General features: G+C 38.5%; 1 protein-coding gene across 1 annotated transcript; it reads left to right on the forward strand.

Annotated features, from left to right (window-relative positions):
- Positions 1 to 661: 661 nt before the first annotated feature.
- On the forward strand, positions 662 to 16,070 carry ANKEF1 (ankyrin repeat and EF-hand domain containing 1). Its single transcript, XM_085299179.1, has 9 exons — positions 662 to 1,039; positions 1,621 to 1,820; positions 3,128 to 3,277; positions 3,941 to 4,064; positions 4,901 to 5,714; positions 9,006 to 9,232; positions 11,419 to 11,609; positions 12,675 to 12,818; positions 14,389 to 16,070. Exons 1-9 carry the CDS (start codon positions 694 to 696, stop codon positions 14,587 to 14,589), a joined length of 2,397 nt encoding a protein of 798 aa, XP_085155305.1. The 5' UTR covers positions 662 to 693; the 3' UTR covers positions 14,590 to 16,070.
- The last annotated feature ends 3,335 nt before the right edge of the window (positions 16,071 to 19,405 follow it).

Consider the following 19,405-nt stretch of genomic DNA (forward strand, 5'->3'; position numbering starts at 1 on the left):
AGCCTAGTGTAATCATAACTGAAGCAAGTGCAAGCATATCTTGCACTGTGTTTTTCTCTAAAAGCAACTGTTGCATCACCCAGAGGAGCCTTCTGTGCCAGTGCCCCACTTGCTGCATCATTTGCTCCCAAGAGACTTATTGCAGGAAGATATAATTTACCCTTTTATATAGGTAGCCCAGCAGAAAATTCATGCATCAGCTACTATAAAAGAAGGTGCATGCGTATTGAAGAAGTGATGCAAGAATCAATTTGATACTTTGGCAAGTGTGAGTGACACTGATTGCTGAGGGTTTTTTTTTTCCATTTGAAGTACTAAAATGGCAGATAATCAAGCTCCCTTTAGGCTTCCAAGTAACTATGGATTATAGTAGTTCCTTGAATAGAAAAGTTACCCTCTAGCTCCTTAACTTAATTTTCACCTTGGATGAAACTTCTTCAGAATAGTTAGATGTTGAGAAAGAATAATTTGTAGGGGGCTGCTGTATATTCTCTATATGTTCTATATATATTAAATGATAAAAATTAAAAGCTCAGTGTTCTGTCAAGTGACAGTGCATATTTTCATGGCTTTGAACATAGTTTGTTCCTATTCTTATTGGCATGTAAGAATAATCTCACCTCTGTGTTTATGTTTCGTTTTTTTCCATGCAGAAATTATTGCCTTGGAAGAAGCCATTTTTTTTATTTCAGGATGTTATTGGTAGATAAGAGACTTCAGAACTTGCAGATCTACAAACTTCTCCAGTGTGTTCACCAGAAAGACAGGAAGCAAATAGAAAAGTTGATCAAGCTTGGAATTCCAGATCTCATTAATTTCACAGAGCCTGTGGATGGATACAGTGCCCTTCACTTGGCCTGCATTAAAAATGATACCAACATGTGCAGCTTCCTGCTAGAACATGGAGCTCATCCAGATGTCCAGGACAAAATGGGATGCACTCCAGCAATGAAGGCAGCTGAGCTAGGACATGACTTGGTTTTGGACTTATTAGTAAAAGCTCGAGCAGACATGACTGTTGCTGATAATGAAGGAAGAAGTAAGTAAAATGGAACCCTATCAGACCAGAAATACCATTAAATGATAGTATAAGGCACAGTGAGAAATAAAGCATGTACATTATGTCCAGTTCTAGTAATTTTAGTTAGTTTTTATAAAGGATAAAGGGCTGTTATTACAGTAGCATTTTTTTGGTTCCAGAGGCTGAGACTTCATGATACTGATGACCTTCAGACTCAGTCTCTAGTGAGAAACCATGGTTGGGGGCAATCCTTACAGCTGAACACAAGCTATTTGCCATAAAAGCTTTGATGGTGATGACATTTATTCTCCCCAAACAGTCTGGGCCTTTGAATCTTAGCTTACTCCAGAGTGTAGCTGAACAAGTACCTTGTGATTGAGAATCATGTTCCTTCCCTGAACTGTCACTAATATTGAATACTGGTTTGCTGCCTGGGTTAAGAGGCCCTAAACCAGAAATCACACTGCAGGTATTACCCTAAGAGAAGTTAATGGGCATCTGTTGAAGGAATCTGTTCTTTCAGATGTAAAGCTTACTGCCTAAGTAACCTTCCTCACCATTTCATGTTGCTCTGTAATCCCTTCTGTTTTTCTTTGCAGGCATTCTGTTTTACAGCCTTTTGCCTACAAGACGGCACTGCCGCTGCACTCAAATTGCCTTGGAATATGGTGCAGATGTTAACAACAGCACTACCGAGGGGAAGCCTGTGTTTGTACAAGCCTGTGAGCAAGCCTGTGGGATTAAAGAGATATGCCTGAGTTTTTTGGAAAGAGGAGCAGATCCCAATGCAATAAATCCAGTATGAATGTTCCTATGTATATTATGTTCCTAAGAGCATATATACAGGATTGTGAAATAGTTATCAGGCTACCAAAGTATATGACTATAAATCCTCACGTTAAAGTAATAATAGCAATAGCAAGTACTTAATTCTGTGGCTATGTCTATTCCATTCCTCTTTATCATCCTTACCTTTGAGAGGGAGGGAGGGAGAAGGTGTTAAGCATTCAGTTTGAATCATGTATCGTGATTTAGATTTTTGTAGGTTGAAGTGCACATATTTTAGAAAAACAGCTGGGCCAACTCCTTAAAAGCTGTATTTCACTGTATTTCAGTGGTGCAGTGCTGATTTGTACTCATTTGGGCTACCCATGGCTTTGGTCTTAGATTTGCAGTGTCCTGCCTACCTTGTAACTATACTGAAATGATTCACCTGACCAAAGTATGGATGTCCTTGTCACATCCTTTGATGCATGTGCCCCCTTCATGCACTTTGTGTACTTGCAACATGATGAGTATCCTCCATTTTTTGTAGTATGACAAGCATATGCCTGCTCACATAATGTGAATGGTTTGCTGGGCCCAGAGAAAAACCACCAGGGAACAAAATATGGTCCGGGAGAACAATATCCACATGCCACTGTCTGCTTCCTGCCCATGCGTGTACTCCGCCCCCCCTCCCTTTTTTTTTTAAGCAGTGAATAAGCTATATTAAGCATTGCTGAGGACCAACAGGTTATAACTAGGCTATCCTCCATCTGAGATGTGCTGTGTTCTTGGGAAGGTCATCAGATTTATCAAAGTCAGCCATTATAAAGAACATACATACTGCTGTCAGAAACGTATACTGTTATGTAGAAAAACACAGTATGAATGTATTAGAGTGCAAACTTTTCCTCATGGATAGAACAGTACTGAAATTCCCCAACAGCATTTCTCCAGCCATGGTTACTTACATACTTTCATGATCAAGGTGATATTTTGTGTTAAAACTTGCAAAGATGTGCGAGAGCATGCACACAGAATAAGAAGTTTCTTCAAACAGAGAACTGATATTCATGGGACTATTCAATTGACTCAGGTTACTTACGTATTTTAGTGGCTAGATTTTGAACACTCACATTTCAGCAGCAGCAGGACTAGGTTCTTAGAACTGGCCTGCAAATATCTTTGAAGCTATTAGACTCATCTTTTTTTTTTTCCAGTAATCCCTAAAAGGAGGCCACCAGTTTTAAGCCACTTGCAACAATCGATCACATTGTTCCAGAAGTCTCTTCCAATCTGTATTAGTTTATAATTATAAATTATTTTCTTGCTACCTTGCAGGCTACGGGTCGCACAGCCTTAATGGAAGCAGCAAGAGAAGGTGTTCTTGAGGTGGTGCGTGGTATACTCGAGAGAGGAGGAGATGTTAATGTATTTGACCTTGAAAGACACAGTGCTGCACATTTTGCGGCCAAAGGAGGCTTTTTTGAGGTATCGTCATTAGTAATGCAAAGCATTACTGCAAAATCAAAGTTTTCTCCAAGTCCAGTATCTCAGCTGATTGAAACATAATAATCAGTAGTCAAGAGCAGCTTCTTCTAAAGTATCAAGGGAAATTCAGAAATAATAGCATTTCTCTAAAAAATTGCTGAGACTTTTTTTTTTTGCCAAGGTATCTGTGAGTGAGTGTGTGTTTGCTTGTCTGGCTGTCTGATGTGGTCAATTCTTTTGGAGAACTAGTTTGTCTGAAAGCATAGCATGCAACAATTGCGTAGCATGGATGTGACTTTCCCATTTTAAGAACGCATGCAAATGCCTGCAGGTAGGCAGTTTCTTTCCCCCTTCCCTTCCAATACTGTCTTTGAAGTACATAAAGTTATATGCATAATCACAGTTGCATATCAGGGTTACTTTCAAAACAGTGCCCTGCCATAGGTTGGAAACACTGAAGATTATTCTTGACCTCTAGAACTAAAGGAGGTTTCTATTCCTGAGTTAAGTAAACACAGCATAATAACAAGCATAAGCATGTGAGAGAAGTTCAGTGTGTAAACTGGGAATATGTGCTATTATATTTATTTGTAAACACTCTCACCCTTCCCCCCATCCTAAGAAATGCCAACGAGATTGATAGTACTGTTGTCTTTTTTCTAGATTCTGAGGGTAATTTCGGCTTATAACGGAGACTTGGGTCTGATTGCTATGAATGGGAACACACCACTTCATTATGCTGCGGAGGGAGGGTTTGCAGATTGCTGCAAGTTTATAGGACAAAGAGGTACATTAAAAATAAGTTACTTCATAAATACCATCTATATCTCTGCTAAATTAAAGATTTCATTTTGGCATCTATGAAGGATTTGACCTTCTGGGGTATCATGTAACAAATTTAATTCTTAGGAGGTGCCTAGCGTAAGCTATCATTGCATTTTTTCTACAAATGGGGCTAAGACAAGGYAAACCATTTCCCAAAGCAAGCAGTAGAAACATCATGGATTTGTATAATTTAGAATAGGACTGGATCAAGTATTAGTATTTATAGTTGTTTCAGAAATACTGCACTGAAACTTCCAACAGAAGATTAATTTTTGGTTTACTGATCATTTAAACAACTTAGCTTCCATGAGTGACGAAACATACTCCAAAGTAGTTCTGATCATTTTGTAACTTCATCAAATCTGTCATGTCACTTCAAGTGTTGTTTTGGTAGAACTACTCAAAATCCTATATTCTATTCTTTCGGTTCACACATTTAACTAGTTGTCCAAAGCCAAACTGTAAGATTAGAGTATAGAACAGCGAGTGGTGTTTTAATCTTAGTTCAGGTCTTCTTAGCCTTGCTAACCATTTTAGGAAAACCTTAAAATTTTCACTGAACTTCTGCCTTGCCATATATATTTATGAGTGCAGAGAGAAGCAGAATGAGGGCTACCTGACAAATCTTTTTTGCAAAACAAATATGGACATGTGGCTAACATGTCAGTCCATATTTACAGGTGTGGTTCTATACCAGCAGTCTTTATTGTTAAGAGTATGAATTTGTAGATCTGTGCTAATTAGCTGCCTGTATAGTCAAAGTCTCTTACATTAAATGAACTGTGTCTATATTTTTAGGCTGTGATCCTACATGGAAGAACTTACTAACAAAGACCCCAAGAGCCATTGCTAAGGAAGGTGGTTTTAAAGCAGCAACAAAAGAATTGCGTAAAATTGAAAAAATCTTTGCTAAACGTTCTAAGCCTGAAGCAAAGGATGACAATCCGTGCTGGGCATTGAAGTTATACGACTGGTCCTTGGAACATCAGGCTGCCCTCCGGGAGGCATTTGATATATTTGACCAGGGAGATGGAACAGTAACTAAAGATGATTTTATATCAATTGTTCGGAAACGATGTGCCTTTGTAGATGATGAACAACTACAAACTGTTGCTGAAAAGCATGAAATATCCCATGGTGCAGGAATCAACATTGAAGAATTTTTTAAGGGCTCCAAATACTTGCAAAAAGCCTATCTTGTAACATCTTTTGGACCCAAAAAGAAGAAAGGGATGAAAGCAAAAGGCAAGAAAGGTGTCCCAATCCCAGTGCCGATTTGCATCATTCCAGAGAACACATGCCCACGTAGAGAAGATGGCCTCCCTATGTACATGATTGAGGCTTTTCAGAACATCACTGAGAGCAATCGTTTTAGCCAATACCACCCATCTGCCCATCCTGTGCATGATGACCGTGCATGGTATATTGATGAACCAAGGAAAATGTACATGAATATTAACTACCTTGTCAGAGCAGGAGACATTCTGTCTCTCAAGAAGGCATTTGAGGAGGGTGTGCCAATAGATGTAAGAGATAAATATTATAAAACACCTTTAATGGCTGCATGTGCAAGTGGAAACATAGGTGTTGTGAAGTATCTTCTGGAAAAGGGGTAAGATCATTTCCAAGGTTTTTTTATTGCTATTTTGAAAGGGTTTTCAGAAGCATAGATTTCCAATAATAAATTGGATGCTGCAGCCTGGATTTGGGAGAAATTCTTTTTTATTTGCATAATGCTTACTATTAAAGTTAGTACAAATGATCCCTCATTACAGAGAGTTTGATTATTATTTTTCCCATTTTAGTAATGAGGAAATAGAAGCACTTAACTGGTAATTTCTGCAGGTCTGAATTTTTTGGTGTCTCAGCTATTGACATTTCAGTTTCATACAAAGTACTACAAATCCAGACTATTGGAAGTACACTTAGCTCACATCCACCATGTCTCAAATAGTGCACCCTCAGAACTGAACTCTCAAAATTAAATGAATGAATTCTGGAAAATCTGGCTGAAGTGATTTGCCTAAAATCATCAAGGTAATCCTAGACTTCCCTATTTCACATGCTAGGGCATTTTCATGTGATTTAAGGGGATAAGCCATGCAGAATCATTTCTTCTGCAGCTCATCAGGATTTACACTGGAAGTGCATGCTGCCATTTAATCTGTTCCCCATTTTGGAAATGCTTTAGCTGTTTGTACTCCACAGACACACTTGTGAAAAATCTTAATAGGTTAAAAATGAAAGCAACTTAAGGAAAATTCAGTTGTACTTGTGTAATAGTGTAATCTGATTCTTCTATATTCAGACTGCTGTAGTCCTACAGTCATTCAGATAAATGCTGAAATGAAGATTTTTGAACAACAACATTAGCTATATTCTCTATCTACAGCCAGAATTCATTTTAATGTTCATTTCTAAGTATGAGCGGCTATAGCCTTAGCTCCAATTCTTGCAGAGACTCAACAGCATATGGAACTTTATGCACCCTGGCAATTTCACTGACATTCATGGTGATGATGTAAAGTTGCATAAACTTGTGTATTCAAGTCTTCTGAAGATAAGAATACAAGAATTGTCTGGCAAGTTAATCTCCACTGAGTTCATCAAAKCTCCCTAGATTGCACTCCCTAGTTATTACACAGTGTAATAACTTAGTTTAAAAATAGTATTAATTGAGAGTTTAAATTGACAGAAATCAGAAAATGGAGAGGAAAGTTATTAGTACAGTGTTGAGCTTTGCATCTTTCAACAGTGTAGACTTTCAGACATTTGTTTGCTATAGAAATCTAAATTCTTTTTCCAATACGGTCTTTTCAGTTCAGTATTACAATTCACACCAAATACAAAACAATGTTTTAAAGCTATAGAAAKTGTTTAAAGCTATAGAAGTGGTTTAAACAAATTGGTGGTATCTGCTTTTTAGCTTGTTCTAGAAAGACTSAGAAATAAATTAAATTTGGGCTAAAGGCAAATTCACTACTGTTTGAYCAGGAGAAAATGCTGATGAACTTTTAAATCTATACTATGTTTTCCCTGTTACCTTTGATTGGTTTGCTTCTAATAGAATGAAGTTAGCCATTCAGGGACAGACAGGATCAATACAGGCATGGAGCAAGGCAGGGGAGGGAAGAGAAAGTGAAATAACTGGAAACACTTATTTTAATGGGGAGAAATGCAGCAGAATGTAAACTACATATGAATAAATCATACTAGCTAAGCAAATAAAAGATAACAAAGACGAAAAAACACTGGTAGATCTGTAGAATTTCTACTATAAGATCTCAAAGGTAGGCTTTYGAAAAAGAAATGTAAACAAGAAAAGATGAGCATATGAATTCAGTCTTTTGATATAGTGTTAAATATAAACCATTTGATAGGGAAGTGCGAAAAAACTATCCCTGGCAGTTATTTCACAATTTTTCCTTCACCTTGCTCCATTTCTTCTAGGCAGAATCAGGCCTTTGTCCTACAGGTAAATGGGCCAGTGACCCAAACTGACTTCAGGAYTTCTAGGCAGCCCAAGATGCAATAGAAGTAGTTCATGGTACTTGAGTATTGGGGAATCCCCTCTTGAGGAGCCTCTTCTGAACCATGCATGACACATGTCAGAGATGGCAGACCTAGGTATAGTCATGGGCTATAGTTTATTCAAAGACATGGGGAAACCATGTCTTTCTAGACTTATATTACCTTTAAGAGATACTAGTGGCTCTTGTTTCCCAAGCCTTGCTTTTGAATGACCTCATCCTGAAAGCGCTCAAGGCTTCCATTTGCTAAAAAGATGATAATGCTTTCTCCCTGAACTTCAGCTGAAGACAGCATATTGCAAATGTCACACCATGACTATCCCTTGCAGAGCGTGCCATTCATAAAAATTCTAGCTTGGCAGTAGAAAGAAATCTAGCCTAATTTTGTGAAATAATATCTGGAAAAAAAAAATCAAATCCTCAGATTTTTTTGTGATCTTTCTCTTAAATCTTCTCTATTTTAGGCACCAATCCAACTCCTTTTTAAAAAAATTAAATAGTAGGCAACTTTGCCATGAGTTCTAGAGAAAGGAGCACCTGTTCTTGATGCATAACCTGTCTTTTTTTGGATTCCTTAATCTGCCTTTTGCTGTTACTTGCTTCATCTCATCCCACCTGTTACTATCTGTGTCTACAACTTAAGCTCCTCTTCCACTTCTCAGATCCCATCTTTGCCCATCAAAAGCAACTGCTCTTATTAAAATGTGAYCGCTAGGGCAGATGAGTTATAAGAGAGTAGAGCTTTACCATTTCATGAAAGGCACGCGGTAGGGATGTTTTCCCAATATGCCATGCAAATATGGGGGGTGGGGGGAGGAGCAGTAAGAGGAAGACAAGAACAGGAAGCCAGCTGTTGGGCTTGATGGACCTAAAGGCAACAGAGCCATCTCAGAAAGTAATGCAAATGTCAGAAGTGTGGAAGGCAAGTAGCAATCTACTTTATCCCTTAGCTTGTTTTCTTAAAGATTCAGATCCTTGATATTTGTTGAAAAAGAGAAGACAGGGTTGTATTCATTCTAAATGAAGCTTAAAAAACAAACACTAGCAGCGTTTTAGAGGACTAAGTTCTTTGCAAGCCTATATTTTTCTGTTGATATGAAACCTCCTCCAGAGGACCACCATGTGGGCTCAGAGAGGGACAGTGATGTATAAGATCACCACAGCTGCAAGCTGCTACAATTGATACTCCATGACAAGCTATGTCAGATACTAGAATGGTGTTAAAGTAGTAGTAGCAGTATGAAAATATTTATTGACATTGAATATGTCATTACAGTATGCAGTTAACTTGGATTGTACTTGGAGGTGCAGAAGTTACTATATCTGGTAGCTGGCTTTGTCTGTTTACATATTAACTCCTTTTTCTTTTGCAGGGCTGATGTAAATGCAAAGGACAATTTCATGTGGACTCCTCTCCATCATGCATGCCATGCAGGGCAACTAGATATTGCTGAACTGATAGTGAAGGCTGGAGGAGCAGTGGATGCACCTGCAATTGGCAATTCAACCCCATTAATGAGAGCCATTGAGATCTGTAGATTGGATATTGTACAGTTTTTAATCGATGCAGGTGCTAATGTCCAAATGACAAACAGAAATGGTAAATATCCATGTCTCATAAAATGACTTGTTTACTTATGCATATACATGTTTCATAGAACGGAAGTTTAAATTCTTGAAGCACTTTGGAATACTTTGAGAAGTGTTCTGAATTTATGACTGCTATCAGGATTAAGAGTTAAGTTCACTTGGCTTTCTACAGCGTGGAATCACTACTCTAAATAGTCAGCTTCCCATCAACAGTGATTCATTGCTCAGAATGAAAAACAAAATACTCTAAGACTGTGGCTGGAAAGATCCCTGGTAAATCTGATGTATCTCACAAAAAATATACAAAGATGGCTTTAATGAAAAAAAATCTAGCTAACTGTTAACATTAATTGATGCAAAATTAGATTTTCATTGTGGCCAATGTCCATTCTGCCACCCATCTAAATTACTTATTTTGTATTAGTAAGCAGCATCAGTTAGAATTTTCTTTCTGCTTAGCATGTAAATAATATTCTTGAAAATGAAAGTGACTTAACAGGAAAAAAMATCTGAGTTGCTATAGAAGTGTTACCTTCCTACAGCAGTAGAGGGAGAGGTACATCATAAATCTGTTTTTTTTTTTTCTTCTAAATTTTTATGTGATGGTATGGGAAATTGTCATTAGCTACAGTCTGCAGACATATCAAGGAGATATGCCTTAGATTTGCTCTTGGTAGAGTAAATTTTTATCAAACAAGAATAACGACCTGGCACTTCAGCCAATTGGCATAATTTGTGTCCAAAGAATTGATACAATCCTGCTCCCCTTTAATGGGCACTCAGTGGGGTGGGGTAAACATGGGGGCAATCCTTTCCCATGCATGTTTTGCTTTGCCACTACAGCAGTGTGCTATCAGGGCCAGCTAGCAAACAGTTCCCTCTGGAGGGGTTTGTGTATAGGCCTCAGCCAAAGCAGAGATGAAAAGAATGAGAGGAGAGTCTTCAGGAACCGTATTTAGCTCYAAGATACAGGCTGCTGTTAATAATTGAAGCCCCAGAGCTGATTGCAAGTAGAAGACTAGAAGTTGCACTTATTTTAGCCTGCCTAAATTATAATGAAAGATTAAGGTCTTGTTTAATAGGTGTTATAAAGTCGCCTTAATCTTGAACTTTGCTTTAGGGCAATTTTTTTTTTTTTTTTTTTTTTTGATTTTTTTTTTTTTTTCTTTTTTTTTTTTTTTTTCCTTTTTTTTTTTTTTTTTTTTTGGGGGGGGGGGGGTGGAGCTCAGCAACTCAGCCCTTTCCTTCAGTGCAGCTGATGCATTGAAGAAGGTGATTTTCAAAAGATTTTTTTCTTACATGAACCTGCTGGGAGTGACTCCTGCGACAGTGCCTGACTCCCAAGCAGTTCAGAAGCCCAAACCTTTGCCATCCAACATCATATCTCCACAGCCAAAGAACTCGAGCTTTTATCAGTGGTGGGGAAGACTCCACATAATACAATTTTTAAACTTTCAAACACCATTTAGTATACTTTCCACTATTTTAAGAGTAGTTTAAATAGTTAACATTTATCGCATTTCAAGCCCTTGCTATAATATATTAAACATTGCTACATAATGAGATATTCCTTCCCAAAATGCACAGTAGGTGAACTACTGCTTGTAGAAAGGCTGTGTATTCTGCATTTCTGTTACCATGTAAAATTCTATACATCTGATAGCAGCAATTTAATTTTACAATTACTTTATAGCCATGGGGCCTCATCTCATGAGATGCAAGTGGGCTTTTCTTTTATTAGCACTGATGGTGTTCAGCTCCATTTAAGCCATGGGGCTTTCTTTTCACTCCTCACCAGCCACAGAGCAAGCACTATTGTAGATAACTACAATAAGTTAGTCCAAATTCCCCATCTTGTAATATGCTTGCCATTTTCTAGTATTAAATTCCATCAGCTCTCAAAGATTAGAATATAAACCCATTAGACCAGTATTTTAAACTGCAAATACCAGGACATTAGAAGCAAAATGGTCGTTCCAAGAATACTCATRATATATTGTCTAAAGGCTCATTTCTGCAAGCAGTGTTGATGACTGCCTGGTCTCGCACCAATGTCAGCCAGGCTCCTGGCACACTGAGTGGTTAACAAAATAGAGGTGCAATTAAATTCAGTTGACACTATTGTCATTATCCAGTTATAACAACTGCCAGTGTTGATTGTCGTGGCTTATACGGGTATTTATTTTTAAACTGCAGGTGAAAGTGCTATTGATATTGCAAAAGCATTTGCAGATTCTAGAATAATTGATCTGCTTCAAAATAAACTGGATCAATTGCCAAAAGTACCAGAAAAAAAAGCAGAGAAAGGAAAGAAAGGGAAGAAAGTTGCCAAGCCAAAGTCGCCTTCTAAACCGAAGCCTGTAGAGATAGAAACTGTGAAAAAAGAGGTATGAGAGATGGTGACAAGGGACTGATTACTGTATTTGCTGATAGTTGTTAGCATTTTTATTTCATTCATTTATCTGCCATCTAAGTTTCTATAAAGCTGTAAAACACTTTCATTGAAGGTAGAGTTTCAAAAGCCAGTACTTTTTCTTGGCRTTCCTAGTACTTGTTCATCAGTTAAAACAATGACTTGGTAATTACATGAATTTTGTGTCTTCTCCACTCCTACTTATCTTTTTTTCCTAATGCACTGACAGGACAGAAAAATCCTTCCTCTTCTCCTTCTCCTCCTATCCTTTCTCCTGAAGTTTACGATCACCCAACTATGTTGTAAACACTGAACTACTAATAACTAACTTCTTAAAAGAAGCACCCATTTCTTCATAGGATAAGACCAATCTAAGGCCCTTCAAGGCAGTACGAGTTTTTTTCTTTTTCTTCTGCTTGTTAAACTAATTGAGGTAGTAACAGGCTTGCTCAGTGGTTGCACTGTGGTTCCATTACTGTGAATGAGGGCTTCCTGAGTTACCAGTGCTATTTGTTAATCAGACATAGTATCGCATTTAGAGAGAAAATACAGTTTTGTCTATATAGCTAAACCAGACTTTACTTCAGTTATCTTGCCCTTGATGGTACGGTAAATGTGTCATAGTATCCAAATGCTGGTTTCTCCCTTTTGAAGATTCTTTGAATTCATCAGGGGTTGTCTAGGATTTTCACAGATTGGGGGATGGGGCAAGGGGGAGAAATGACCTTGTGTTTATCTATCCATCACCCTGCACGTGATAGGATCTGTTATACCAGTGGCACTAGGTGATTGTCTAGTGAATCTTAAAAAGTAGTTAATGTTTTGTATGTATAGTGTCCAAGAAAGCCATACCTCTACTTTTTAAAGTGCTTTCTTCAGAATTTCTGATGTAAGTATTTATTAACTTTAAAAAGATCAGATTATATCAGAAAAATCCACACATAACTTTCAAAATAGATGGTTAGATGAGTTGCAGAGGATGTGTGCCTTGTTTCTGAGTGCAACATACTTGTATAACTGATACCTCCTCYCCTTTCAGCCTTCACAGGTATCTCTGACAGTTGTGGAAAAATCTGTTTTTGAAGAGGAGACACAATCCCTTAAGGACAGTGTTATTCAGCTGCATTCTTTGATAACCAGCGGTGCTACTAAGAAACTTGACATCACATTCAAACCCAAGAAAGTATGTACAGTAGAAAAACATAAACACTGTTTCATGTTAATTTAAAGATAGATAGTAAATCATATTCTCTACAGGTCAGTATGTGGAGTTTGGCTAAAGTTAGTTGAATGAAGCTGGAACAATATACAAGCAAAGAATCTGGCTCAGTGTTAACATGTTATTAGCCAAGAGTCCAGTTTTTCTCACCACGCACAAATGTGTAGTTTAAAATAGTTGAGAAGTTTCTGAGGAGCTGACTTTAAAGAGTTAACAACCCAATAAAATTGTGGCAGGGAAAGAGGGGAGAAAAATAGAACAGCTTTACAGTTTTAGCGAAGATTTTGCAGCAGGGTGTCCAGTTAATTTCATTTAAGCTTATTTTCTAGTATGTTTCCTTTCTTCTCTAGCTACAGAAAGACAGGAGCATAGGAATGGCTTGTTAGTAACCAGCTCCTCTTGTCAAGAGGTTCTGAAACATGATTCAATCCAGAACAGGAGTTCTTTTTATTTTCTTACTAGTTACAGTTTTTTTTTGTTAATTTTGTTCTCCTCTCTGCATGATAAGCTACAAGCATAAGACCTTGCTGAAGATCAAAAACCAAAACAAACTGATGAAGTGACCTCACAGTTTAACTACCCAATAGATGATGTGACATAGGCTAGAGAGGTCATTACAAAACAACAGAAAACCAAAGTGTTCATATGTATAAACAGTATATATCTATAAATACATGTGTGCACACACACACAAAAATAAAACATCATTGAAATCAAACTCTTAACAAGATTTAAAATAGGGTTAGATTAAAATGGATCCACAGTAAAGTACAAATGCAACTACCTTTTCATTTTTACAGTCATACAATCCCCTTTAAGAATAGGAGCCCTTGGCATTGGGATGTGCACCAACTTCTAACTTGCTTTCTCAGTCAGTTATCACATGATTATTTATGGTAGTGACAGTTACTGAAATAGGCAGTTCAGAACTGTGGTCTGTGGGTACTAAACATGTATTTCCAGTATTGTAAATCTAGGAAGTAGAATTGTCATATTAGGGACTTGTTAATAATCATTCTCACGTAACTGAGAAAAGGAAACAGAAGATCACAGAGAAGTACTTTTTTAAAAAAAAAAAAAAAGGAAGAAAAAACCCCATGCCATTGCTGACTAAATAGCTTTGTTTGGAGTTTGTTTTTCATTTCCCTAACTTCTACTTTTGTTGGTTTCTGCTATAGTCTTAGGGGAACAAGCCTACGCTGCCAGTGACTCTACAGTTAATTACTAGTTACCATTCTGAGGATCTTGGGCCTGATTCAATATTCTGAACTATCAGCTTTGGGTCTTCTTTCCCACATTAGCCCTGAACTGCGCCAACAGCATATGACAGATCAGAAGTGACAACGAGAGAACACACTGCCCTTATATGCAAATTGAGGTATCCTCTGCTAGGAAGCTGCGCTAGTTTTCTTCTATATCTCAGGCTAGGTGGGACTTCTAGAACATGGCTCTGTATAACTTAATATTTTCCTCAAGGCTTCAGTTGCATAAGTAATATCCAAATTAACTAACAGCAAATATCTTTATTTTCTAGATTTGGACTCCTGAAGACACAACAGAGGAGCCAGTAAGAAAGCGAGAATTGCCCCATGAACGTTTGGCTTTTGATGGAGACTCTGAAAACTTCGTAACACCCTTTAAGAGGAATTTTATGGAAAAAGCACGCCAGCTAGAAGAAGCTACTTCAACATATACTTTGGGGGTACAAAGATCAAAAAAGGCTACTCCTTTGTAAGACAGGAATCAAGTAGCCTTTAGTAAATGCATTTAAATTATGATATAAAATTGTATAAAATTGTAGCAAGTTTTTCCTCTGCAAAATGTGTTTTAAACACAAACTTTTGTTAAGGGCTTAGTCCTGAAAAAGATTTATCCTCTTGAGATTCTGAAGTCTTGATGCTGGCTCAGCATACTTTATGAAATGCTTACTACTGTGGTACACAAACTTTTTCTTCATGAAACTACAGCTTTATGAGGCTATTTTCAGTACCAAGATAAGACTCCTCCCTAGAATGCGTTATCCTTCACCTTTTCTGCCAAAAGGATATTAAAATATGAAAATATAAACATAGCATTTCAAAAGTCTGGTAAGACAGAGATATTCTTGTTTTATCTGCAGCAGAGGTGAGAAAAGATTCAGGTCAGGACTGCTGCTGTCCGGTGAACTATTTTCGTGTTCTCATATGCTTGCAAACCTTTCTCCTCATTCACTGCTGATGTATTACCCACTTGCACTGTTGCAGCATAATGATTACTCAGGACCTCTACACATTTTCAGCAAACTGTACCTAAAGCTTGACGAACACTCACAGGTTCTGTGAATGCACATTCATACAGTCAGAGCTAAATCACAGCTAATCCAAATCAGTGTTTGCCCTCTGAAAGGAATGAAGTCAATGAATGTTGTTTCTATCCATAAAAGGAGATCTTTAGGGGAAGGGAATTGTGGTCTTGGGAAGTGAGCTGACCAGCCTGCCCTAATTTGAGATGAAGAAAAGGCACCAGAAGTTCATTGTAGGAGGTATGAGATGTTAAGATTTGTGTTAGAATCAGGACAAAACGGTACAGGTTCTGCTGAGGGAYCCAGTCCCTCTTGAATTCTGTTGAGTAAGTCTGCAAAACAGCTGACAGCACAGAAGTGAGTTTGAAATGGAGCTTCAAAAAGTGAATAACAAGTGACAAGCTTTGGGTAGGCAGAGGGCTGAAAACACTAGGAATGTTTAGCTTAGAGAAAACAAGCAGGAGGGAATGCCGTAAGATATATCTGAAGCAGCAAAGAATGTAGAAAAGTGAATTGAACTTCCAATCTGTCCTTTCTTAGGATAGGAAAACATTCACATTACTGAAGAACTGTAAAAGCAACACACAAAGATGTTAAATATTATGTAACATGCAAGTAGCCTATGGAACCTTGCCCAATTATCCTTGAAAACTTAAAATTGCATAGATTGTGAGAGGAATCTAGTTAACTAGTGCATAACGGATAAAATCCTTTGTGTTCAGGATCCCAGCTAATTAATGCTTGAATATGATAGAAATTTTCTAGCAATGCAGTTCACTGATTGGTGTTTTATGTCTCTTAGAGAAAAGGCACTGGCATAGACAAATACTGCAAGTTAGATCAGTGTTTGATTTGATAGTACATGTTCTTTAAGTTTATTTTTATGCTGCAAGATTAACAAAGGTCTAGTTCAAGAGTGCAATTGCCTTTGAAAATTTGTTTAAGTTATTATTACTTTTTTCTTTTTTAATTGCAAATCAAAGTCTGCAGAATGAGCTTCAAGTTGAGTTTTTCTTCCGGTTCATCACCATCAGGGTTGTGCAGGCCAAGTGTTGCTCTTGTGTGACACAGCATTTCCATTTCTGGATTTTCCTTGGTGTAAGAAGAACAAAAGTGCTCTTGGTAGAAGTGTCTTGGGGAAAAAGATTACCCCCCCCCCCTTTAAAGGAGCTATCTGCAAGACACTGCAAACAGCCTTAAAGACCCAATGACTTCTTTGTAACTCAAGCTGCATGTAGAAGTACAGATTTAGTATTTTGCAGAGACAAATGTGAAGATATGTCCAGTAAGATACTACTTGTATTTTCAAATACCATTGCTGAACATATTTGGATGAATGTGGCTGTGTGTCATTAATTTTTTTGAGATATTTTCTCAAAGCAAGCACCTTGTTGTATTTTTAGTATCCCATTATAAAGAAAGACTTTAAAGGCAAATAGGATACCATTTCAATGTATTGTCTSTCTTGGTATTCTTGACATCAGTGTTGTATCTTCACCTGCCAACATAAAACTTCTACTCGGCTGCAGATAACTGTAAACAACAAAAATAATTTACAGCTGTATTTTTTATACGCATTCAGCTCCTCATCTGCACTGCCTTCTGTGGCTAGCTTTAATACTATCTTTGAAAAACAGGAGAGGCATGGGGTCAATTTGCTAAAGAGTCATTAAAAATAAATCAAGCTGCACAGTCAGAGACTCCTAACTGATTTTGTAACGCAGAACTGTTTCAGACAGAGCTGTGTTGTGGAGATTGACCAAGAGCATTCTCTGGCCTRAGATCCAGCTGCTCAGTTCTCCCCTGTGTAAGTACTGGTTAAGTGCTCCACACCCAGGTAAGTAGTTTTGTGTTAAAGGCAAGACCATTTCCTACTGGCTGTATTCCTCAGGATAGCTGTAAGGAAAAGAAGTTGAATACAAAGGGAACAAGCTAACTTAGCCTGCAAAGGGGCCTGCCTCACGTCAGTTTGGATCAGTAGGATTAGGTTTGCAGGCAAGTTGCCTTTGAAAATGCTACTGGRAAAAGAGAGCCTGAGGTGGGAAACTATTTTCTGCTCCCAGGGGAAGTGCTTATAAAGATTATTTTATGCCTTTTCATCCTGGCTAGAGCAAGCCAGACTCACACACAGCCTTCAAATGTCCTACAGAAGGCGGGGGGGAGAGGGGGTAGAGTTGTCCTCAGCTCTACAGAACAGCCAGGGGCCAGGGTAGGGGAGAAGTGCTCCCATTATCTTTCTACATATCAGGCTGCCCAAGGCAGTGTTTTCCCACAGGCTACTACCCCATCTTTGAACAAGCATCTACATGGGCATGACCCAAAGTAGGTAAGATTGTTCTAGGTTTGGGGAGCAATTTTGGAGGCTCTCTTTGTTGTGCTAGGTCCTACAYCAGGAACAGCCCACTCACGTGGAATTAGAGATGCCTAGAGGCCCACATCTTTAGCATRTYAGCACATTAAGCCATGCAAAAGGCYGTGAGGTCCAAGAAGAAAAAGCAGCATATGGTAGCAGGTTTAACTCRGTGAGAGCGTGGTGCTGCTAATGCCAAGATTGTGGGTTCAGTCCCCGTATGGGGCTATGTTGAGGGTTGGACTAGATGATCTCCAGAGGTCCCTTCCAGCCTTACCATTCTATGAAACCAGTAAAGTATTCATTACTAGAAACAAGCATCTGAGTTAAAGCAAAATAACAGCATGACTTCCCCAGGGGGTTCTTAGTGCTAATCTCATCAGCACTGTCAGCATAGGGCTGGCTTGCTGCAAGGGTGCAAAGTGACAGAAGAGGTGAGMTGAAGCATGGCTGCATGCAACACTRGGTTAACAACTAGGAWTGTAATGYAAAGACGTTGGTGTTGTGCAAGAGGAAAAAAAAAGCACATGCTTTACTCAGCAATTATACTCAGTGATTTACAACTATTTTAAGCCCTGCATAACAGAGGACTTTTCCACCTAAGGCATTGTTTGCCTTCTGTCACCTCATAGCAACTGAGCCTGGCAGGGCTAGAGCTACCTACTGCCCCCCCTGAGGCATCGAGAGGCAGCTTTTCTTCATTTAGCTAGTTGTGTAAAATTAGCTCTTCAGCAGCTTCAGAACAACAACAAAACAAAAGTATTAGGGACATTACACAGGACTTACATCAGGACTAAGCCCACCCCAAGCTGTTTTCTTAGGCTAGTTTGTTTAATGSTTTTTGCAGCTGTTACAGGGTTACGCTACTGTTCAGGGCTTTCAAAGTCCACCTCAACATTAGGATCTTATCAACTAAGTGGCCCCAGTTCTGTCTGCTGAGAGTATCTAATGGTATATGGTGTCACTGTTGTATGCCTGAGTGAAAATGCTTATACCTTCACCACATTTTCCACATCCCCATTTTAAAGAGGGGAAGGCAGTGATAAAGAGCCCAAACTTACTTAAATGTTTGTTTGCTTTTTTTTTTTTTTTAACTGCCTTGTGGCATTTTCAGGGACAAATGGAACAAGTATACAATATTTACCAATTTTAATGGTATTTTGATGTCTACCACCCAGTGGAAAAAAAGAAATCCAGTGCTTGGAAGATTCTTGCCTGAATACTTGACTGATTCAGGTAACCCAGGTTTGGAAGCCAGTGACTTGGCCCTCCCATATCCTTCGTTTCTACCAAGTAACCTCACCACAATCAGCAGATTTGCCAGTAGAAGAACTTGGCCTCTGTTTGTTAAAATAGTCAGATGCTTAGAGATGGGAAGCTAGGAAAATCTTTCTGAAGTGGAGCTAAGTGTCAAACTCCTGTAGATTTTCAAAAGGAATCAGTCACCAAACATTCATGTGTGCTTTTTTTTTTTTTTTTTGAGGAGGAATCCCCCCCACATTATTCCTGCCTCCTCAGTCAGTTCTGCAATGATCAAGACTGATACAGGATGGCTTGCAAGGTTTCTGCAGAAATTCTGTTAAAGCAGTCTCTCAGATTTCACCAAGTCTTCATGAAAGCAGGAGTCCCTGGGCCAAGACAACTTCAGCTGTATTTTACTCATGCCTCCTGCTTTGGATGCATTTCAGTGACATGGTAACCCAAGTGGCTCTGATGGAGAATTGTAAAAATAATCTAGTGAAGGTGAATGGGTGTTGAATAGCCAGATTTTCTGACATTTTGCTTATACCAGGCAATGTGTTGATTTATCAGGGTGAACAACAGATGCTACCAAAAAGAACACTGTGCAAAGTGTGGTGGAATAGGATGTATATCCTGTTTCATTTTGCAAGGAGACCAGACACCCAGACATGTACATAA

The sequence above is a fragment of the Rhea americana genome, unplaced genomic scaffold, assembly GCF_003343005.1.
Source record: "Rhea americana isolate MKP2758 unplaced genomic scaffold, rheAme1 scaffold_146, whole genome shotgun sequence".
Lineage (NCBI taxonomy): Eukaryota > Metazoa > Chordata > Aves > Rheiformes > Rheidae > Rhea > Rhea americana.

Excerpts from the sequence above, each read along its gene's own strand:
- ANKEF1 (XM_085299179.1), top strand. The coding sequence starts at position 694 with ATGTTATTGGTAGATAAGAGACTTCAGAACTTGCAGATCTACAAACTT. Across the intron at positions 1,821-3,127 it reads ATCCCAATGCAATAAATCCA|GCTACGGGTCGCACAGCCTT; the intron begins GTATGAATGTTC and ends GCTACCTTGCAG. Across the intron at positions 3,278-3,940 it reads CCAAAGGAGGCTTTTTTGAG|ATTCTGAGGGTAATTTCGGC; the intron begins GTATCGTCATTA and ends TCTTTTTTCTAG.